Source organism: Vanacampus margaritifer, chromosome 2 (genome assembly GCF_051991255.1).
Source record: "Vanacampus margaritifer isolate UIUO_Vmar chromosome 2, RoL_Vmar_1.0, whole genome shotgun sequence".
Lineage (NCBI taxonomy): Eukaryota > Metazoa > Chordata > Actinopteri > Syngnathiformes > Syngnathidae > Vanacampus > Vanacampus margaritifer.
Window position 1 is genome coordinate 41,338,590 of NC_135433.1, and position 21,733 is coordinate 41,360,322.

At 40.6% G+C, this 21,733-nt stretch overlaps 1 protein-coding gene across 4 annotated transcripts in view; it reads right to left on the reverse strand.

Moving 5' to 3' along the window:
- The window catches only part of ankrd12 (ankyrin repeat domain 12), a 45,521-nt gene that overhangs the window by 11,781 nt on the left and 12,007 nt on the right, over window positions 1-21,733 (reverse strand). For 2 of the 4 annotated variants that reach the window (XM_077558938.1, XM_077558939.1), the window contains exons 2-6: window positions 13,129-13,242; window positions 9,151-9,307; window positions 1,765-1,836; window positions 1,324-1,464; window positions 600-803 (exon numbers count right to left, since the gene is read on the reverse strand). In XM_077558938.1, coding sequence (XP_077415064.1) covers window positions 600-803; window positions 1,324-1,464; window positions 1,765-1,836; window positions 9,151-9,307; window positions 13,129-13,188 — 634 coding nt within the window. In that variant the 5' untranslated portion in view covers window positions 13,189-13,242. The remainder of the gene's footprint in view (window positions 1-599; window positions 804-1,323; window positions 1,465-1,764; window positions 1,837-9,150; window positions 9,308-13,128; window positions 13,243-21,733) is intronic. The other 2 variants (XM_077558940.1, XM_077558942.1) reach the window with 1 other exon arrangement.

Sequence of the window (21,733 nt, forward strand, 5' to 3'; positions counted from 1 at the left end):
CTTGAGTTTGATATTACATGTTCCTTAAAAGAAAAGGTTTACAGTAATTTCTGGACTATAAGCCACTACTTTTTTTCACTTGCATTCGACCCTGCGGCTAATAGAAAGATGCAGCTTATCCATCACAAGGGGGCGCACTATAAAGGAAGGGCAAGAGCGTCAGGCAGAGCAAAACAAACCAAGTGAGCCCAAACACAGTAGGAGAGACAGAACGAGAGCGAGACAATTTGCACCCTCATTATGGAAAAGAAAGTAGTGGGAACCCGGTGCAGTAACATTTAAACACCAGCGGCTTATTTGTGTAACAAACTCGAGTATTCCCCAAATTTAGCTAACACGGTTTATAGTCAGGTGCGCCTTATAGCCCTGAAATTACTCTACACACAAAAAAAATCTCCTTTGTTGTGACCAAAGTCAACCAAAACCTTAAAACCATGACATGTAACAAATTGTGTTTTTTTTTTTTTTGCCATACCATTACATCCTTCATAATAGTTTCATTTAATATGATCACAGCAAAATGTTAAATAATGGTGAATTAATTAAAATTAGCTACATTAAATGACTTAATTGGGGAGTTTCTGGCATTGCGGTCCCACCTGCAAAGTCCTTGACGTTGACATCAGCTCCCAAGCTGATGAGCTCCTTGACTTGCTTGGCGTCGCCCCGTATGGCAGCCATGTGCAGTGGAGTCTCGCCGCGCTCGTTCCGCTTGTTGACCTTGTCCTTCTGCCGCGACGAGGCGCTGCTAGGGACCTTCTTGGGCACCGGCGTGGTCTGCGAGGGGTGGCTGGGTGTGGAATCTGATCGAGACATATACAAGTCACTTTTCAGCGAGCTGAAGTAATAGTCATTTTTTGCAAAGGATAAGTAATATAAAGTGAGTGTTGATATATTGTCCGTCTACATGTGTTGCTCCGTTTTGTGTTCCAATAGCTATTGCTTTAATTGTTACAATACTGATGCTATCGGTTGTCCCGTCTGTGATGTTTTGTTTTGTGTGTTAGCATTAAGCCAGCAGAAGGAAAAGTTGTGTGCCAATTTTAAACGCAATTGCAAGTGATATTCTTCCTGTTTTATGTTTAACGTCAACTGGGAGTATCAATTAACAGCTTGAAACCTCTCTTTTGAAGAATTATTCACTATCTGCTAAACTGTTGCTTGTTGTGAAAAGAGTTAACTGCCAACATAAAATTTTTGCCTGCAAAAAAGTGCTCCAACAACATCGTTTTTTTTTTTAAGTGGCTGAGTGGTTGAGTTGCGTTCCTCGGTGTGCCTAACTAGAACTAAAAAGCTTCTGTGGGGGGGAAATGGTAAACAAACCTGGACTGTTGGCCGTCATTTGCATGAGTAGCGCCATCTGCTTGCGCTCAGACAGTGGGTAGCCAAACAAAAGGTTGGGGGCTTGGGACTTCTTGCCCCCGGCCTCCTTTTTCACCTTCTTCTTATCTGGTCCATCTTTATCTACAAAACAAATAAAAAACAAACACATTACACCCAGAGACAGAGACTCCTGTGTTGACTACAGACCCTCCACCTTGTATCTAGAAGCAGATTACAAGTATGAGGTTGAAAACTCGGTCCCCAGCCGCCACCCACCCAACTCTACCGCCCCCCAGTCTGTGGCGACACACATGCGTGGGCAGATGCAGGGTGAGAAAACACACACACGTGCTTGTGTGTTTGCGGCGGGCGAGGCGGAAAAAGGGGGAGAGAAGCGACTCGTAGAGGGCAGCAGCAGTATCATTAGCGGCAGTGGATTACCTGCGTACGTCCGGCAGGGGGCCGCTAATCTCTCCCCCCAGGTCTCAGCGGACTGGCCTGGGTCTGACTCATCTGCGGTGCAAAGCATCGTGGGAAAGAACGGCGTTAAACGCTCGCCCTGCTCACTTACACGCACACACATTATGTATGACTCATGGTGACACACAACGGAGGGCAGCAGTGGACAACATCAGCCCTTTACCCCACTCCCATCATCCCCCCTCGTTATTTTCAACTCATAATTACAGCGAAAGGCTTTTAACAACAGTCGATGTGGATTCTTACGGAAAATTGTTGGAATACACGCTTGTATTAAATATCAGAAATTATACATCAGTGATAATACGCCTGCTCCATTTTTAACCAGGCCCACTGGGAAATACATTGGGAGTCTTGCTGCATTTATTTTGCCATTTGCCCAATAAAATTGATGAATTAGAATGTATTTATTCATTTTTAATCACATGTATATTGTGTAGGGATGCAGGATAATATCGGTGGCCGATAATTATCGGCAATTATCGACCAATTTACATACAGATAAACCAGATAATGAAGAAATCAGCCAATAATAATAGACATGCCACGTGGTTCCATCTGTTGTGGTTGTTGTTCAAGTTGTGCCCAACTCTACGGTGGTCCTGAAGTGCAAAACGCAAAAACAAAAAAGTGAACACGACTGCAAACCAAAACACACAAACCGAATGAAAAAAACACTAAAACAAAAACAAAACACAACAACAAATTAAAAATAAAAATCACAAAAACAAAAAGGTAATCGCAAACACAAATAAAAAAAACCCACAAACACAAAAAACAAAAAGTAATCGCAAAAAAACAAAACACACAAAACCCCGAAACACATTGACAAATGATGAAACACAACAACATTTGGCTAACGGAAGGGGTGTTTATGTGGGGCGGGGGTGGCAGGGGAGATCCGAGGAATGTGATTGGACAAAAGTACCACCCTACTAACAGCACAGTTAAGCGCAGTTTACATGTGCTTAAAATATTTAGAAATAATCGTTTACAGGTTAATAGTAGTTAGTAGTTAGTTTAATAGTCAGTTTACAGCCATTTAATTTAGTGAGATAGTTGGAGAGAAAACGAACGCCATCTGGCACAAATGTACTGGAAATCCTAAGATGCAAGCGCATTTGTAAGGTGGCTGGCGTAGCGGAAGTTCAGTGTAGTGGTAAAGCATACGGCTTTCTGACCATTGTACATTTTGCAAATGGGTTCAAGCCTTGCTTTTGGCAACCAAATGTTCTCTTGTTGTTTACTTTGCCCACAAATTTTAAAACAATTATTAGTTTTACAAATGACTTATTGTACAAATATTACAATATTAAAAAATATATATATTAAGTGCCAGAAAGGATTTTGCCAACCACCCTAAAAATGCCATACCATTAAGGATTTCTAGTACATTGTGCCAGATGACTATCTCACTAAATTAAACAACTAACAATACTATAAAACTGTAATATCTATTATTTCTAGGTATTTTAAGTACATGTAAACGGTGCTTAACTGTGCTGTTAGTACGGAGGCACTTTCATCCAATCACATTCCTCGGATCCCCCCTGCCACGTAAACACCACATATTCGAGCCAACTCTCTCTTTTCAAATGCATATTAAAAATATTACTAGAACTGCTTTTTTTCACCTTCGTAATATTGCTGAAATTCGTCCTATTTTGTCTGATGGTGATGCAGAAAATTGAATTAATGTGTTTGTTACGTCTCACCTCGACTACTGTAATGTGTTACTCTCCAGTCTTCCCATGACTAGTCTTAAATCTGCAGTTAGTACAAAACGCTGCAGCTAGACTTTTGACGCGGACGAGTAAGTTGGATTATATTACCCCCATATTAGCCAACTTTCATTGGCTTCCTGTTTACTTGAGACGCGATTTTAAGGGTTTGTTACTTACATATAAAATATTACATTTACATTACATTACATTCTTATCGCGTTGATTTAATAGTACCGTATGTTCCGTAACAAAACCTTTGTTTGCAACACGTTGGTCTTTTGGTGATTCCAATGGCTAATAAGAAGTCTGCAGGTTCTACAGCATTTTCGATCCGGACCCTCGGAGGTCAGAGACGCTACCCTCTGTAGAAACATTTAAATCGCATCTTAAGACTCATTTCTATACTCTTGCATTTGGCTGAATGATGTGTACCTGGTGACTGCCGCTGCTTTCTTTCCCTCCCTTTTCCACAGCTTGGAGAGGGAGTTAGGTGTTAAAGAGCGATTTGGATGCTGCATTACGGGTTCTGTGCTGGTTGACCGTATTGCGACCCGGACCATCACCTTGTAGTTGCCGCCATGGAGATAGCTGCTCCGACCAACCGGGCTGGATTTGGATGAGGACCCACTTCCCTGACGTCTTCATGCTGCTGTGCTTCAATTATTTCAATGGACTTTCGCACTATTCTAGTTAATAATGTTGAGCATCACAAACGATGTAAATTTTTGCCCATTCGGCATCCATTGCAACCTGATCACCCTGGAAAGAGGATTACCACATTTGCGGTCCCCTTTCAAGGTTTCTCCTTTTTTGCCTGTTGTTTTAGTTTTTACTTACCCTCTTGTGGTTCGATTAGGGGATGTCAATGATATTTGTCAACTGTGGGCATGTGAAACCCATTGAGACTCTTGTGCGATTAAGGGCTATATAAATAAACTTGACTTGGCTTCCCTTAGCTTAATGTTGTTGTGCTTCATAATTTGTTAATGTGTTTTGAGGTTTTGCGTTTGCTCGCTTACCTTTTTGTGTTTTTTGATTTGTGTTTGCGATTTTGTTTTTTGGGTGTTTTTTGTGTTTGTGTTTTTAGAATTGTGTTTGCGATGTAGTTTTTTTTTTTTGATTTGTGATTTCGTTTTTTTGTGTTTGTGTTTTTTTATTTGTGTTTGCGATTGTTTTTGTTTTTTGTGTGTTTGCGATTTAGTTTTATTTTATTTTATGTTTTTATTTGTGTTTGCGATTTAGGTTTTTTTGATTTGTGTTTGCGATTTTGTTTTTTGTGTTTTTTGATTTGTGCTTGTGATTACATTTTTGTGTTTGCGATTACTTTTTTTTTTGTTTCGTTTTTGTGTTTGTGTTTTTTTATTTGTGTTTGTGATTTATCATTTGTTAATGTGTTTTGGGGTTTTGTGTTCGCGCGCTTACCTTTTTGTGTTTTGTTTTGTTTTTTGTTTGTGTGTTCGCGATTTTTTGTATCATATTTTGTGTTTGCAATTACCATTTTTGTGTTTTTTTATTTGTGTTTGCAATTTTGCTTTTTTGTGTTTTTTTGATTCGTGTTTGTGATTAAGTTTTTCTGTTTGCAATTACTTTTGTGTTTTTGTGATTTTTTATTTGCTGTCGAGTTTCGTTTTTGTTTAGTTGTTTTTTTATTTGGTTTGCAGATGTGTTTACTTTTTTGTTTTTGCGTTTTGCACTTCAGGGCCACTGTACTACTCATCAACCCCTCCCCTCTCTTATGGTAGTGTCATATATTTGTGAAGTCATAATGCGTGCAACCTCGTGTTCGCAAAAGATACATCATGGCGACATGGCAGTCGCCAGTGTGGGCTTTCTTAACTGTCCTGTTATGGAAAATAACTATTTAACACGTATTAACACAAGTTTATACTGGCTGTATTGTGGATACCTGTACGTTCTTTAACAACGGGCTTTTCACTTATTGTACATGAAGCCATATCGAAGTGACCTTGACTTAATCTTCCCATGATAATTTACTGCGCACACTCACAAATCACTTCTTGCAGACTGCTCTGTAAGACATGTATGTATATTTGAAGCTTCAAATATTAAGAAACCCAAAAGATAAATCGTTTTCCAGACTACTGAAAATTCCACAACACTCACAAAAATGTTACCCTTACAGTTTTTTGTTGCATATTTAAAAAGTGACTGTTTTGTTTTGGCAAACTCAAAATGAGTTACCGGTTGTCTTTGAAGCAGAGATATCAATATAATTCAGCTTCATGGTTCTTTACACAATGTTTCAATGTATTTGTACATGTTAGACTTATAGTAGGATTCCAAAGTATATTTGTATTCAAGTTAATTTTGCAACCAATTATCGGCGTACTTATCAGTTAGACACTTTCTAAATGATTGTTTTATTGGTATCGGTTAAAAATAGCATTATTGTGCATGCCTAAAATTGTGCATTAACAATAGTTAAATTAATAAATAAAATTTAATTAAAAAAACACTGAAAATGAATGGTCATGACTAATTTATCTAATCATACAATTTTCCGAAATATCATCTATAGACTAATGCTGTATTACAATTGCCCAAATCATTGATAATTTACTGTCGTAGTGATTAAGATTAATTACCTACTGTATGTGCTTGCTAATTATTTTTCTTTCTTTTTTGTTGTTGTAATTCTTAGTCATCCAGGTCACGGTAAATGCAAAGGTTGAATCGAGGCAACTGGACTCTTGCTTGTTGAATTTGTTGTGTTCTTTTCTTGTTTTCTGAAGCTGTTAAAAAATGACTTAGGCAAAAGGATGACAATATGTCCTCTTCATGCTAGAGCTGGGCTATTAATTGATTTGATTAATCCCCCAAAATTTTAAATATATATCTATATTGGCTTTCAGTATTCAAAGTGTGTGTCTGCAATTATGCGCTGCTTACACCAACATGGTTTTAACTCATGTTTACTCTTTGGCGTTTAAAACCCAGGAGCGACTGCCACTTTTTGTCCTTTAACACGCTTTGTTTTTAATGTAATGATGATAATTTAATATAATGTTTGTTATTTTTTGCTTTAACATTTATTTATTTTTATGTACAGTCTACCTCTGTTGAGTGTTGCCTTTTAAAGGTGCTACATAAATAAAGGGGTATGATATGGCACAGCTGCAAACAGAGGGGAGGTGGTTTACAAAAGCAGTTTCACTCTTGAAAATTTAACGACATTACTGAACACTCCAGTAGTACTTTTCAAAAAAAGCTAATAATGACTTTAATTCCCACTAAGGCACTGATTAATTTATACATTGCTTTGTGTTATGACAAGAAAGGAGCCCTCTGGAAGACAATCACAGCATCAATTGCCGAACATTGCTCAAGATATGGCGCCCAATTCTATGCATGGTGCAAAAGTAGGGGTTTTCGCCACATTTTGGAAACTTCGGCTGATGTCTGCGTATGAGTAGTGCATCTGTTGGTTGCGGCTAAGTAGTGTACTCCTTTTTGCATCCCTTACTCCAAGACATAATCCAAATGATCAGCAATTCCTTACGAACAACGCATCTTTATTGTGTATACATGGTGCAAAATGACATGACATGGCCTTGTTGAGTATGGTTATTCTTCACACAGGTGACTGGCGGCTGGGATGAGAGGGATTTATGACTTGAGGCATTTTCACATTTGCCCGCTGATTGACTGGTGACCACAGTTTGGTTGTAGCCAGAAAATGGATAATGGCATTGTATGACATTATTCGCCAATCGCCATACCCCAACAAACAACAATAACAACAAAATTCATAGCACTGATGCAGTGGATGAGGCCCTGTGATTGGTCCTGAGAATTCTCATCAGTCCGTGAGGCGCCGTCAACGTTTACATGACGCGTCGGCCTCCGGGGAAGATAAAAGCTAAGCCGGGCAGCAGTGTTGCAAAATGCCCGATGGCACACTTTACTGTAATTACAGCATTTAAATCTAAACCAAACAAGCTGCGACTGGGCTAAATTCAGAGTCGATGACGGTAGTGGACCAGCCAGTTGCACAAGTTGCTTTGAGTTTGTGTCCAATATGGAAGCAGAGGAGAAACTGAAAAGAGAGAGCGCCTCCTTTCCGAGAATTTCACATCCTGTAAAAAAACAGAACAACCACGTCGGAACCGTCTCCGACCGCACTCAAAATTCATGCGTGGACCAAAGAAGAAAACAGCTGGGCACAGTTGCAGGTTTTAAAAAGACTGCGGGGAGTATTTATGGAAGTGGGATGACAAAATCACAATGATGTCGTAAAACTTTGTGGCTGATAGGCCATTTACTGCAGTTATTTTGAAGGAGACTGTGACAGTTCCTCTGTCTTCTCATACAGCTTGCAGCAAATATAAGCTTAAACATTAATTGTAGCATTCTGATAGACACCCAGATGTTTATTTGAACAAAAACAAATCACGCCTTCTTGTCCTGCGCTTGTGATGCCAAGCATCTCACTTCCTGCCACTCTGTTGCTCTCTCACCCAGATATATGGCACCTTCAGGGACCTCCGAAATTTAAGTTTTACACAAAACTACTTACTGTTTTGTTGTTTTACAATATTAATGTCTTACTGTTTTGCATGCACGTGGGGGAAAACAATCTTTTTTTCATTACTATTATTTGCAGCTCTAACAATGCAGAACTTTAGTGTGGCAGCATTACAACTAAATGTCAAAGACTTTCCCATCACAAAATGGACAAAAAGTCAACTAAATTTATGTTATAAAAGGCGCTCAAACACCTGCTAACTCCATTAACAAACACAAAGCAGCTCAGCCTCTGGCTAGCCAATGCTGTGGCAAGTGTTTGCTTTTGGCAGTACAGCAAATGTAATAGGTAAAACGGTATTAGGTGAACATGCGTATATCATCGCAGCACAGGGAAAAAAATTAATAAATACATAAACTAACGTGGTGCTAATATTAACTTCCAGCAACATTTGTAGCTTCTCACAGGCTCTTCAGATGGAGCCCAAACAACAACAAACGCCATTCTACTGCAATGTTCCTATACTTGTATGAACTATTTCTATCCTAAATAGAAGACAAACTACAAATATTGCTTTTAATGAAAAAAAAAAAAAGCAGTTGTGTGTATATATGTATAATATTTAATCTTAGCTTATGGTATGCATTATTTTGTTAATTTGAGAATCATTTCTTTATTGGAGAGTGTACTGCTGTTCACTGTTTGATGTTGCACTGTCCTAAAAAGAAAACATTGAAGCTGCTTATAATGTTATTTTTATTTAAATGTTATACATTTGGTTCATTGGAGAATCTTGAGTTTATCGGAACTTAATCAAAGCAGTTTGCCACTGGATGTTTAATGGATGTTCCTGTTTACACAAATTAAACACTTTTTTTTTTAAACATTTTGCTTCCTTACAATAGCTTCCATAATTTCTGGTGTAGCATTAGTCACACTCCAAATATAATTGTAACTTAGCACTGTTAGGCTTTGACTTTCTGTCGCAGCCAAAATAATGACGATGAATCTAACTTTTCACACACTCTGAGAGCCAAAACAACTTATTGGACAGCTGACCAATATGGGTAGTGTGAGGACATGGCGACCCGCCAGCTGGGCTCACAGAAAGAAGAACAGGAGTTAAGGAGTCCTTACCGGTGTCTGAGTCTCGCTCCTCCGTCGTCGTCCGGGGAGGACTGTTAGTGAAGGAGAGCTTGCGCTTCATGGAAGACTTGACTTTCCCTTCCTTTCCCAGCAACTCGCTCCGGTCCAGCTTGGGTGTTTTGGTTAAGGGGGACAACTTGTCTTTGCACTGTTGGGGAGACAGAAAAATAATAAGGTGAAAAAGACATTTTATCTGCATTTTTTAATAATAGATACATTTGTTGAATATTTTGTCAATTAATCAAGAACCGGGTATATATATATATATATATATATATATATATATATATATATATATATATATATATAATTTTTATTAATTTTTTTCCAACCCTTTATTCAATAACAGGAAATTATTTCAATTTGACAGGGACCAAAAATGAATTATGACCCTGGTTTGGTCAGTAACATGTCAGAAAATAAGCAAAAATTTGGAAGATTTTTCTAAATTATGCACGCTCCACTCGTGCCCAGATGAGTACAAATAGCCCTGACTTTTTAACTGTGACTGCACGTATCATCTTGTATCTTCCCTTCAGTGTGGATTATTCGGGTGAACACTACTCAGCTTTTTGATAGGGGGGAGGGGTTGACACAGAGGTTGCAGTTAAACTTTAGGCCAGAGGTGGCAGTCGTGAGTAAACGTGCCAGGTTCTACAATGTACCCTTTAAAAAATATATATTTCCCAAAACGTACCAGCAGTATTACAATGCTTGAATAGCTAAACAACAAATTGAGGCTAAAAATGCAGCTATTACATTAATTGTCATACCAGAACCATCCACGTTTGGCATTACATTAACATTTACTATACTGAAATCGAAAGATTAGTGGTCAGAAAATTAGAAAGGATTCGCTACACTAAAGCTCTAAGTGTGATTCACGTGAGAAAACTGGAACACGAAGCTTTATTATCTTACATACTGATCTGATATGTGCAGGTGTACCTAATGAAGTCCAGGGTCCTACATGACACCTTTTTGGATGGTGGCCTAACCATGTTGTGATGGCCCTGCCAGAACGGCACAGGTCCTGTATATTCATGATATAGTAAGATAATTAAGTTTCACTGATTATTTTAGATCTAGTGTCTTTCGACTATATTTAAGCCTTTAAGAAAGTATTACTTCTGGGTAGTTACTTTTTTGCATGTTATGTTTTTTTTTTGCAGTAGAAAATCAAAGTGAATTTAGCACATGACATTTTGACATCTTGTTCAAGCCATTCTTGATGGAAAATTTAGCTTGATGTGTAAAAATAAAAAATGTGCGCGTAAAAAGAAGAAGAAGCCTGATCAATTTAAGTGGATACATTTTAAAATATTGATTATTAAATATTATAAAAGCAGGAACATGTTGATTTTATCATATTTAATTATGAAATTTATACTGGCACAGTCAGGTCATGTTGCGGCCCCAGGCTACCGTTAATGCAGAACCCTGACGTGGCAAAGTGATCTCCTTAAAAGGGAAGTGAAACTTTTTGATATTTTGCATTCCTCTACCACGCTTGAGTGACAAGCAAGGTGGGGGAAAAAAAGCCTTACTTAAAATTAAAGACAAACTTCAAATCTAATGGACATTTCTTGTCATAAAGAAGATGCTATTGCCAAATCACATGATCTTCGCACTAAATCATGTAAGACAAAATCACGAGACGTCCACAAATCACGTGATGTTCCTGCTCAAGATCTCATTCTGTATCCCATTGAATTGCGGGAGACCTATGCTGCATCATGCAGCAAAAATTGTGTAAAATTTCCACTAAACGGTGCAAAACATCCATTATAGCAAATCTTCCACTAAATTGTAAAAGGCTTCTGCTAAATCAAATGAAAAATCCGCAAAATTATATGTTAGTCCTACTAAATTGCACAAGACATCTGCAGACATCGGCATGTAATTCCTGTCTAATCTGCAAGACTTCAACAAAATCCTGCTAGAAAAATCATGCACACGCCATTTAACCTCTGCTAAATTGTGCGAGACTCACGCTAGCCAAATCTCAAGCAATTTACGCTAAATGTGAGACTTTCACGAAATAGCACAATATTCCCACTAAATTAGCCGACATGACATTCCTGCTAAATCTTGCAAAATGCCTGTTAAATCAAGTCTACCACAAAATCGTGCAAGGCTTCTTCTGCGTTATTATGCGAAATCTTAAATCAAATGTAATAGAATGCAATTATTTTTAAGCATGCGCACTACGCAAGCCTACCGCCAATTACTACTAATTACCATTTGCCGTGAGCAAGCAAGCAGCCCGGTGAGCGATGGAGAGTGACCGAGTGAGCCAGCAGCCCAGTCAGCATGAGTTAGCCGCAGAGGCTAACAGGAGCGGCTGGAAGGAGAAGGTAGTAAAAGCTAGCGAGAACAAAGTAGAGGGAGACAAGCAGCGGGAGCCCGAGGGAGTCAGTGACAAGCACCTGCAGGCCCGAGCTGTAGAAGGTAAGCGGCGGTCAACCCACTGGGATCCACACTACCTGCAAGCACCATCAGGGCTAACTACGTTTGAATTTGGGGGTCTGTAGCAATAAGAGGTCGACAAAACATGTCTGCCTCCTGTAATGTAATATAATTAGTGATTAGTAGACCTACAGTTACATACAAAAATTACTTTAATGTTATATAAAAATAAAAAAAATCTCCATATTATTTATATTAAAATGATTGAATTATTAGTTCACCACTAGATGGTGCTAAATTTTACAAAGTGCCTTTCAGAGCAAATAACTTTTATTCTGAAGGATATTGAACAGTGGCATTGAAATGCAGAACAACCACTAAAATATCTTAAGCTTAAGTAAAAAATAAATAAATAAAACAGACTGTGGCTCGTGTGCTCTTTGTGGCTCATCGTCACTACGCCAAAGCAACCACGTTGCTAACGTTTGGGCTGTTGTTTTGTCAAATGCATTTGGCCACTTGAGAAAAAACAAACAAAAAACATTCTGATGGTTTTACTGTTTTTGCTTTCATTCAATGTAATGCATTAAAACACATTAATGCTTTTTAGATATTGAAGGGGGTTGTTTGCATGGACCAATAATCACGATTAGCCTTTGCATCTGCAAAATTGTGAAAAGTAATGGTGTTGATATTTGAGTTTCATTTTATCCCACTTGAAACATGAAGTGGGCATTCGTGGTGTTTTAGTCACGCAGACGGTTCATTTGTGACGTATATCAGATTTCATGGACATTTCGAGGGGCGATCGCCTCATTTTGCCCAAACATTTGTAGCTTAGATGGAGGTTTTGGTCTTATGCTGTGTTCAGACCGAACGCAAGCTGAGCGTTTCTGGTGGAAGAGAGCTAATATCCTGGCAAGTGACCGTTAGAAGCTCAACTTTGACTGTTGTCAGTCTTCATGTTATAGGTTGCTCTATCAGTTTGGGCTTAAAACTCAAATAATTCATTTTCTCTAGACCCATCAGAGTGGAATTGTACCCAAAAAAAAAAGTCTTCTATTGCATTGAACAGTACTGTTGCACCTTTGCTGTGGTTATTTTGCAGGCTCTTGGTGTGAAATGTCCCAATGTTGCAAAACTTAGTCAAGATAAAATGTTTCCCCAACGTTGTTTAAAATAACCGGTGACGCAAGACTTTTCCAAGCACCCTTTCCCAAAAGGTCAAGACAACCTCCGAGCTTTTGGAATAGAAAAGTGCAGAGGCGACCCAAACCAGGGACTGTTGACTGGAGGAGGAGTCCGGTTTTTATGCGGTGGGGAAAAAAAAGAAAAAAGTCTTGACATATGGAATGTGCGGCAAAACAGAAGGCAATAATTAGGGAATATGGCGTCTTGAATTTCATGGCAGTCGCTATAAATACAGCAGTGATGTTTTAATGCTGCCAGCGAATGAATGTCAGACATTTAGGGCTGCAAGTCATTCCTCAAATAAAACTTAGAAGAGAGCAACTTGGGGATAATAAAGTGCAAGGAACCAAAGGTTTGTTGTATCAGTACCTTCTTTCCCGCTTGCTTTTCCACCATGGCGCCATCTCTGTCGCTTCCAGGTTTGGCCATGGTGTGGCATTCGACTAGCTGAGGCAGCTCCTGCACAGCGGGTTCATCATGCACCTGAAACCAAATGACAATTTTGAGTGAATTTTCAAAAATGTTAGAAAATGCATTTTTGTGATTCTAAAAAAATGGGGAAAAGATTTGTCATTTTTCATAAACCACTTGGAAACGGGTTCAATCATTTTTGTGTCCTCCTGCTACCCAGCAAGAGACAAATAAATGGAAACATTCTCCACCTGGGGTGGTAATAACAACATCACGATACAGTGATTATGTGACAAGCAGTGGTGGGTAGGGTAGCCAAAATTTGTACTGGTTACAATAATAGGGTTCAAGTAAGAAGCAGTTCCCAAATAATTACTTGAATAAAGAGTAAATAGGTCTGTCACTAGCAAAGGTTTTTAGAATCGATTATCCAATTGATTATTTCAATGATTTCTCAGGTAACCGATTTGGGGATATTCCGCCAGGGGCATTTTTCTTGAAAACCGGTCCTAGGCTGGTGTATCCTGCAGTTCTTCTTCGGCCAGTCTTTATGGAAATGAGTCAAGCCTGTAAAGACTGTGTGCGGGTATGCTTGTTGCCTGGCTTGGTTATGGAGTGATTGCGTTTTATTGGTGAACCGTGCCCATGTGTAACGGCGTAAAAGTACTGTTACTTCTTAACATATATACTCAAGTAAAAGTAAAAAGTATAGTGCATCAAAACTACTTTTCTTCTTTTCCTTTTGGCTTTTTCCTTCAGGGGTCGCCACAGGGATAGTGCACCTGGATTGGCAGACTGGGGTGGTGGTCCTCTTTTTTAAGAAGGGGGACCGAGGGTGTGTTCCAACTATAGAGGGATCACACTCCTCAGCCTCCCTTGTACGGTCTATTCAGGGGTGCTGGAGAGGAGGGTCAGTCAGGAAGTTGAATCTCTGGTTCAGGAGGAGCAGTGTGGTTTCGTCCCGGCCGTGAAACAGTGGACCAGCTCTAAACCCTTGACAGGGTCCTCCTCAGGGTGCATGGTAGTTCGCCCAACCGGTCTACATGTGTTTTACGGATTTGGAGATTGCGTTTGACCGTGTCCTTCGGGGAGCCCTGTGGGGGGTGCTTCGGGAGTACGGGGAATCGAGCCCCCTGATACGGGATGTTCGGTGCCTGTACGGCCGATGTCAGAGTTTGGTCCGCATTGCCGGCAGTAAGTCGGATTCGTTCCCAGTGAGAGTTGGACTCCGCCAAGGCTGCCCTTGTCACAGATTCTGTCCATAGCTTTTATGGACAGAATTTCTAGGCGCAGCTGAAGCGTTGAGAGGGTCCGGTTTGGTGGTCTCAGTATAGCATCTCTGCTTTTTGCAGAAGATGTGGTGCTGTTGGCTTCATCAAGCCGTGATCGCCAACTCTCACTGGAGCGGTTCACAGCAGAGTGTGAATTGGTTGGGATGAGGATCAGCACATCCAAATCGGAGACCATGGTCCTCAGTCGGAAAAGAGTGGCGTGCGCTCTCTGGGTCGGGGAGGAGATCCTGCCCCAAGTGGAGGAGTTCAAGTATCTTGGGCTCCTGTTCACGAGTTAGGGCAGGAGGAAGCGGGAGATCAACAGGTGGATCGGTGCAGGGTCGGCAGTGATGCGGACTCTGTATCGGTCTGTGGTGGTGAAGAAGGAGCTGAGCCAAAAGGCGAAGCTCTCGATTTACTGGTCGATCTACGTTCCTACCCTCACCTATGGTCACGAGCTCTGGGTTGTTACAAGATCCCAGAAACTAGCGGCCGAAATCAGTTTCCTCTGTAGGGTGTCCAGCCGCGGGCTCTCCCTTAGAGATAGGGTGAGAAGCTCGGTCATCCGAGAAGGACTCAGGGTCGAGCTGCTGCTCCTCAACGTGGAGAGGAGCCAGTTGAGGTGGCTCGGGCATCTGGTTCGGATGCCTCCTGGACGACTTCTTGGAGAGGTGTTTCGGGCGCGTCCCACCGGCTGGAGGCCCCAGGGCAGACCCAGGACACGCTGGAGAGACGTTGTCTCTCAGCTGGCCTGGGAACACTTTGGGATCCCGTCGGAGGAGCTGGTTGAAGTGGCTGGGGACAGGGAAGTCTGGGCTTCCCTCCTAAAGCTGCTGCACCCGCGACCCGACCCTGGATAAGCGACAGTAAATGGATGGATTGATGGATGGGTCGCCACAGCGAATCCGTTGCCTCCATCTAAGCCTGTCCTCTGCATACTCTGCTCTCACACCAACTATCTTCATGTCTTCTTTAACACCTCCTCTTTGGTTTTCCTCTAGACCAGAGGTGGGCATCGAGGGCCGAAGTCCTGCAGGTTTTGCATGTTGCCCTTCTACAACACAGCTGATATATGATCAGCTCATCAGGAAGCTCTGCATAAGCCTGATAACGATCCTGTTGATTGGAATCAGCTTGTGTTGGAAGCGAGAAACTTCCAAAACCTGCAGGACTCCGGCCCTCGAGGACCGAGATTGCCCACCTCTGCTCTCGACCTTCTGCCTGGCATTTGGAAACTCCTTCTGCCAATATACTGACTATGTCTCCTCTGGACATGTCCAAACCATCTCAGTCTGGCCTCTCTGACTTTATCTCCAAAGCCTCTATCATGTGCTGTCCCTCTGATGTACTCATTCCTGATTCTATCCATCCTGGTCACTCGCATAGAGAACCTCAGCATCTTCATCTCTGCCACCTGTCTTTTCCTCAGTGGCACTGTCTCCAGACCAAACTACATCAAAACTACTCTGCCAAGTATAATTATTCCAAAAGTTAATTGAGTTAATGTAATGGAGTAAATGTAGAGCGTTATTATTACCCACCTCTGCTTGAATAAAATGAACATTGACATATCACCGTGTTAAGAGACTCTCCCAAAAAAGAAGAACCATGTCCAAGCAAACTTTCGCCTAAGTCACATGAGAATTCTGCTGAAGCACAAACCATGTCCGGAAAACTTAAGTAGACCTCCACGGGCCTCATTTCAGCCAGCATCAAGCGTTTGTGAGTTGAAGTAGAATTAGGAGTGGGTGTTAGCATTAGTAGTTGGGAGGATTAGTAGTAAGAGAATAGTTAGGAGTAGATAATAAAAAAAAAAAATCCACCTGATTTCTGACGCTGAGCTGTGATTGGTCGTTACTGTGATGACAACTGTGATGTCATTTTGAGATGGATAAAAATGTGGAAGTCATAACTCATTCCACAAACACAATATTAATCAACATACCGTGGATAGACAAGTGGGGATGCGTAGAACATAATATTGTAAATAATATTTTGGGGGTTAACTTCCACTTTAACAATGAACACCTTCAAGTTACGTTCAGGCTCCCATAAAGCATGGGAGAATATGCCAAATAACTCAGGGTTGCTTAATAGTATCTTCGTTACATCTTAGCAAAAACAAAATTAGTTTCATTCAAATAAGATATAAAGCTCAAAATGTAAAGCTAATGAATTTAATATTTTAAACCAAATAGACATGCTTGTCATACAGCACAGACTGGCATACAAATTTGGTTAGAATTCATTCTTGTCTGTTTTCCAGGCTGGAGGCGTGGTGTAGACCCATATCTCGCTAATACCGGTAAATCACCTGCTGAAACTGGAGACTCCTGAATATTTCCATGTTGGGTAATGCGTGCCACTGAGTCACGTGACACAATCCTGATTGGTCAAATAATCATTGTTTTGTTTTTCTGCGACAGTTTTGAGACATTGAGGTAGGATTAGGAGGTAGGATAAAGTTTAGGTTGAGGTAGGATTAGGAATTAAGATAGGGTTGAAATTGGGGTATGATGATAATAGGGTTGAGATTGCGGTAGGATTAGGAATTATGATTGGGCTGAAGTTGGGGTAGGGTTCTGAGTTACGATTTTGGTAAAGAGTATTAGGGTATTAGGTATTAGGGTAGTGTTAGGCAAAAAAAGCAACTGTCAGGGTGAATATGACAAGCACAGATTTCATAAAATAATTCAACAGTTTCCCTGCCTATTCAAAGCACAAGCAAGACAAGACAAAGTACAGTCCCCAATGAGAAATCCGCCGTTAGTCAGCAAACATACTTTCATCAGCAGAAGGGAAGAAGCAAGCGATCAACCTTAAAAGTGACACCGGCCACCTCGCAGAAGACAAGCACGGTGCGGGTGGGCGGTAGCAACTATAATTACGACGCCGTGTGGGCCCCTCGCCAGCTTGGCATTGGGCTGACCAGCGCTGCCATTAACCTTAGGCCGTTTCAAGTCTGGAGCAAACCTCGGCATGGTTCAAACAGACGATAGCTAAAATGATCTTGGCACGCTCATACGGGTTATTTGAGGGCCGTATAAAAAGTCCATCAAGAACACAAATTAAGCGTGTGAAAGGGGCACACTGACTGGCTAAATGGTCCCCCTACTAGGTCCATATTGGGTCAGAATTATATTTTTTTTTTTCCCCAGGCGAAAATGCAACAGATTTAGCCGGAGCGGCCAACAAGAGCGTTAGTAGGAGCCATAGGTTGGAGTGGTTACCAAGAGCGGCTAGCGGGAGAAGCTAGTAAAAAAAAAAAAAAAAAGCTAATAAAAGCTTGCGAGAGAAAAGCAAAAGGAGACAAGCGACGGGAGCCCGAATCACGGGACTTGGCACACTTTTTCATTGACAAAATCTCAAGGCACACCATCCATGGAATACAAAAACCCTGACTAAACTGAAATAGCTATAGGGTTCCATTTTTTAACGCTTATATCTATTGTATATCATTGAGCAACAAATTCACATAACTTATAAAAAGCGCAAAAAATATCTTAAAATCAAAAGTGCAAATATTCTTTCAGGTGCATTATGCACATTATAATTAGGGATGCAGGATAATATCGGTGGCCGATAATTATCGACAATTATTGACCAATTTGACGTCATACAGATAAACCATATAATAAAGGGATCCACCGATAATAATAGACATGCCACGTTGGTCCATCTGTTGTGCTTGTGCCCAACTCCTCAACCCCTCCCCTCTCCTATGGTAGTGTTGCATATTTGTGACATCATAATGCGCGTGACCTCGTGTTCTTTCTTTACTGTCCTGCTATGGAAAAAAAACTATTTAACACGTATTAACATCAATTTATACTGGATATTCTGGTTATACTGCCATTATTCCCAACACTGGTTGTTACCAATTAGGTAGAATTGGACAATTTAACTAACCTGCAGTCGTATCTTACATTTCACACAATAAATTAAAAAAAACAGTGGCCTAATGAGGAATCGAATTTAAAAAAAAAAAAAACTGAAAACGGAGGCACCACTGTAGGCCTATACATTGTACGGTCTAATGAGCCTGGAACAGAACTTGCAACACAGATGTGAAGCAGCAATACAAGCTGTAGCATTAGGATTTTAAGATTTCTTATTTGTCCAAACAACGTGTGATCACTCACTCTGATTTCTAGCCTGCCGTATCTGTAAAACCCATCATAACGACAGCTCTGAGTGGTATACGTGTACGTCCTTGATGGGGATAGTGGTTATGGTTTTATTGAACATATAAACAGACAAACACATTACAAGTTTAAAATATAAATTGAAGTAATAAAGAAAAACAAGAATAGGAAGAAAGAAAAGAGTTTATATGTTCAAAAGGGATAGGAGGAAGTTAAAAACGTATCTAGTCCTATCCCTTATTTGTTTTGTGTTAATAAAATGATAAGGTTAATGTATTTTAACAAACAAAAATGTATAAACCGAGTCATATATACAAGTGCACTTTAACATACGCACATTTGTCGGCTAGCAACATATGTACATGAAATTCATAGGCATATACCATAATACATTTATAAATCATATCCTCATACTCACATATACCATTTTCATTACACTCATACCGATACATTCGAAGAAACAGCTCATGTCTAATTTAAATAATTTTTTCAAACTTTGCTTTTAAACATTTGTTTTAATACAGCAAGTGACTGACATCTTTTCAGGCCAGTTCCAAAATTATTCCACAAATTAACACCTTTTACAGAAACACACCTTTGCTTAATATTTGTTCTAGTTTGAATGTTTTTGTACACTTGTACCCTTATGTTATAAAGACTCTCTTTAATTTCAAACAGCTTCTGAGTACTGTTGCAGAGTAGATTGTTGTGTACTTTATACATTATTTGTGCTATTTTAAATTCAACTAAGTTGGAAAAAATGTCATTGTATTTGATTTAATAAACAGAGAATGAGTTGCTTCTGTATATTTTGATCGATTCATAATTCTTATGGCTCTTTTTTGCAGTTTGAAAACAGCATCGGTATTTGTTTTATATGCGTTTCCTCAGATTGCCACACAATAGGTCAGATATGGTAATAATAATCAACAATATAATGTGTATAATGATCATGGATCCTTAGTTTTAGAGAGTATCCCTATCATTTTTGCCATTTTTCTTCGGACATTATGTGTGACTCCCAACATAATTTCTCATCAATAACTACTCCAAGAAATTTGGATAAAGCTGCTAATAGAGAAGCTCCGCTGTGTGGCACCATGCTGGGAGCATTTGGGATGGTTGTAGGGTTGGTGCAGCTGTATGAGAAGCGCATCCAGTGTAGTAACCTGATCTTGCGACTGCAGCATGGGACGAGGGCTAAGAATAGCAACGGGGGCCTGACACGCAGCAGAGGAACGAGCAGCCGCAGTAGTGTCAACGACACCGTGTGCCATACATGTGGCACAAAGAAAAACCATACCATCCACTTTACGGAAATGTAATATCGCGATGGTGACGCCAACACGGGGGTGCAGCACACTTGCGGTGACAACAAACAGCCCGTCACATGGTTCTCGCCTTGTATGGCGAAATGGTGGCGTAGAGGTAGAGATGGGGTTGGTGGGGGTTCGCATCTATTCCCAGTCACCGCCCCTTCCTCCACCACTGACTCTCTAATGAGGAGCAGGACAAAGGCAGGCGCAAAAAAAAGCCTGATTACTAGAGGCGAGAGTGAAGGAGAAAGAGGGAAGCAACAAAGGCTCGCAGAGATCCAGACGCCCCTATAGCGTGACGGCACTCAGAGCGTCAGGCCAATGCCAGTGACGAGTCGTGTAAAATGTGTGTTTTCACGAGGCACACCGTCAAGATGACACAAAGGAATTGCCCTTCAACAACATGTGATTCAATGGCACATGAGAGGAGAATGCAAACCGCTACCCTGGACAAATAGTGATAAAAGTGCTCTACCAATAAATTGTGATAATATTTTAAATGGCTAGTACTACCGTTTCAGATTTCAATTATCAGATTACCCTCCTGGCGTATTTAGCATGGGGCTTTTTTTTAACATGTACAGGTGTGACACGAATGTTTTTAGACCGAGAGAACACATTAAATGACCCACCAAGTATTTGCCCTTCAAAAACTAAAAATATATTTACAATTTTATTTTGGGGGGAAAAAACAGCACTTAGTTAGTGTTACCCAAGGATAGACCGATTATCAGCTGGGCCGATCATCGGCGTCGGTATTAAGCGTTTAGACGAATATCGGCATCTGCCATTTTGAAGAATCATATGGCCGATAATAAATCCATTTAAAAACGTGTTATGGGGAAGAAGAAAAAAAAATCTGGGAACTAAATATTTAAACTTTCATAGATGCTTCTGACCCTGGGAACTCTCTGCACCTTCTGTTTGAAATTAAAACTGGATAAGTAAAATTTTAATACTTCTGATATTTTGAAATTGTAAAAAACTTTACTTACTGTAGAAAATAATAGGGAGTTATTTACTTAAGTTTTTATTTAACTCTTTTACTGCCAAAGACGTTAAATAACGTTCTGCAAAAACCTACGGAGGAGCGCCAAAGACGTTAAAAGACGTCCTCCCATTTTTTTTTTTTTTGAAACGGGTGCTGGGAAGGCTTGCGGAGCTCTCCTGAAAGTTTTAAGCAGGTTTCGTGAGCCTAATGACTATTTTTGGCCCCTAGAGGGCAGCGATGACTCTCTTTTGACAAGATCGGGTGGGCGTCAGTAGAGGCGGAGCTAGAGCGTTGAGCAGGAGATCAGAATGGAAAACAAAGGAACAATGGCGGCCGGTCGCGAGGAGCTAACGCCAGAGCCGTTTTTTTTCAAAGACCAAAAGCATCGCTAAAAGAGCACATTGTTGATGACGATGATCATCATCGATGATGAAGATGATGGTGACTCCGTGGTTGGAAAGCATTGACGCGGCAGTAGAAGACGTTAGATGGAGCTAGATGGAGGAGGGAACGGGCAATGGCGAGCGTTTGCAAGCAGCTCTACACTTACAAGACAAAAGGCATCGACCAACGGTAAAAGAGTACATTGATGACGATGATGATGAAGGTGAATCCGAGCTTGACGGCGAAATTGGAACCGCTGACGCGGCGGCTACGACGGTGTCGTAACGCGGTGCGCAACCGAGCACGCACAGGCGGACGTTCGATCGGACGACGGAGAGTGCCCCGAGTCCAATGCATATTCATCGGAGGAAGTGTGTACAGTCTGCTACTTGCTTTTTATTCCCCGGAAAAAAAGGCCGTCAAGAAAGTGTAACGTTTGCACGCAAAACGGACCAA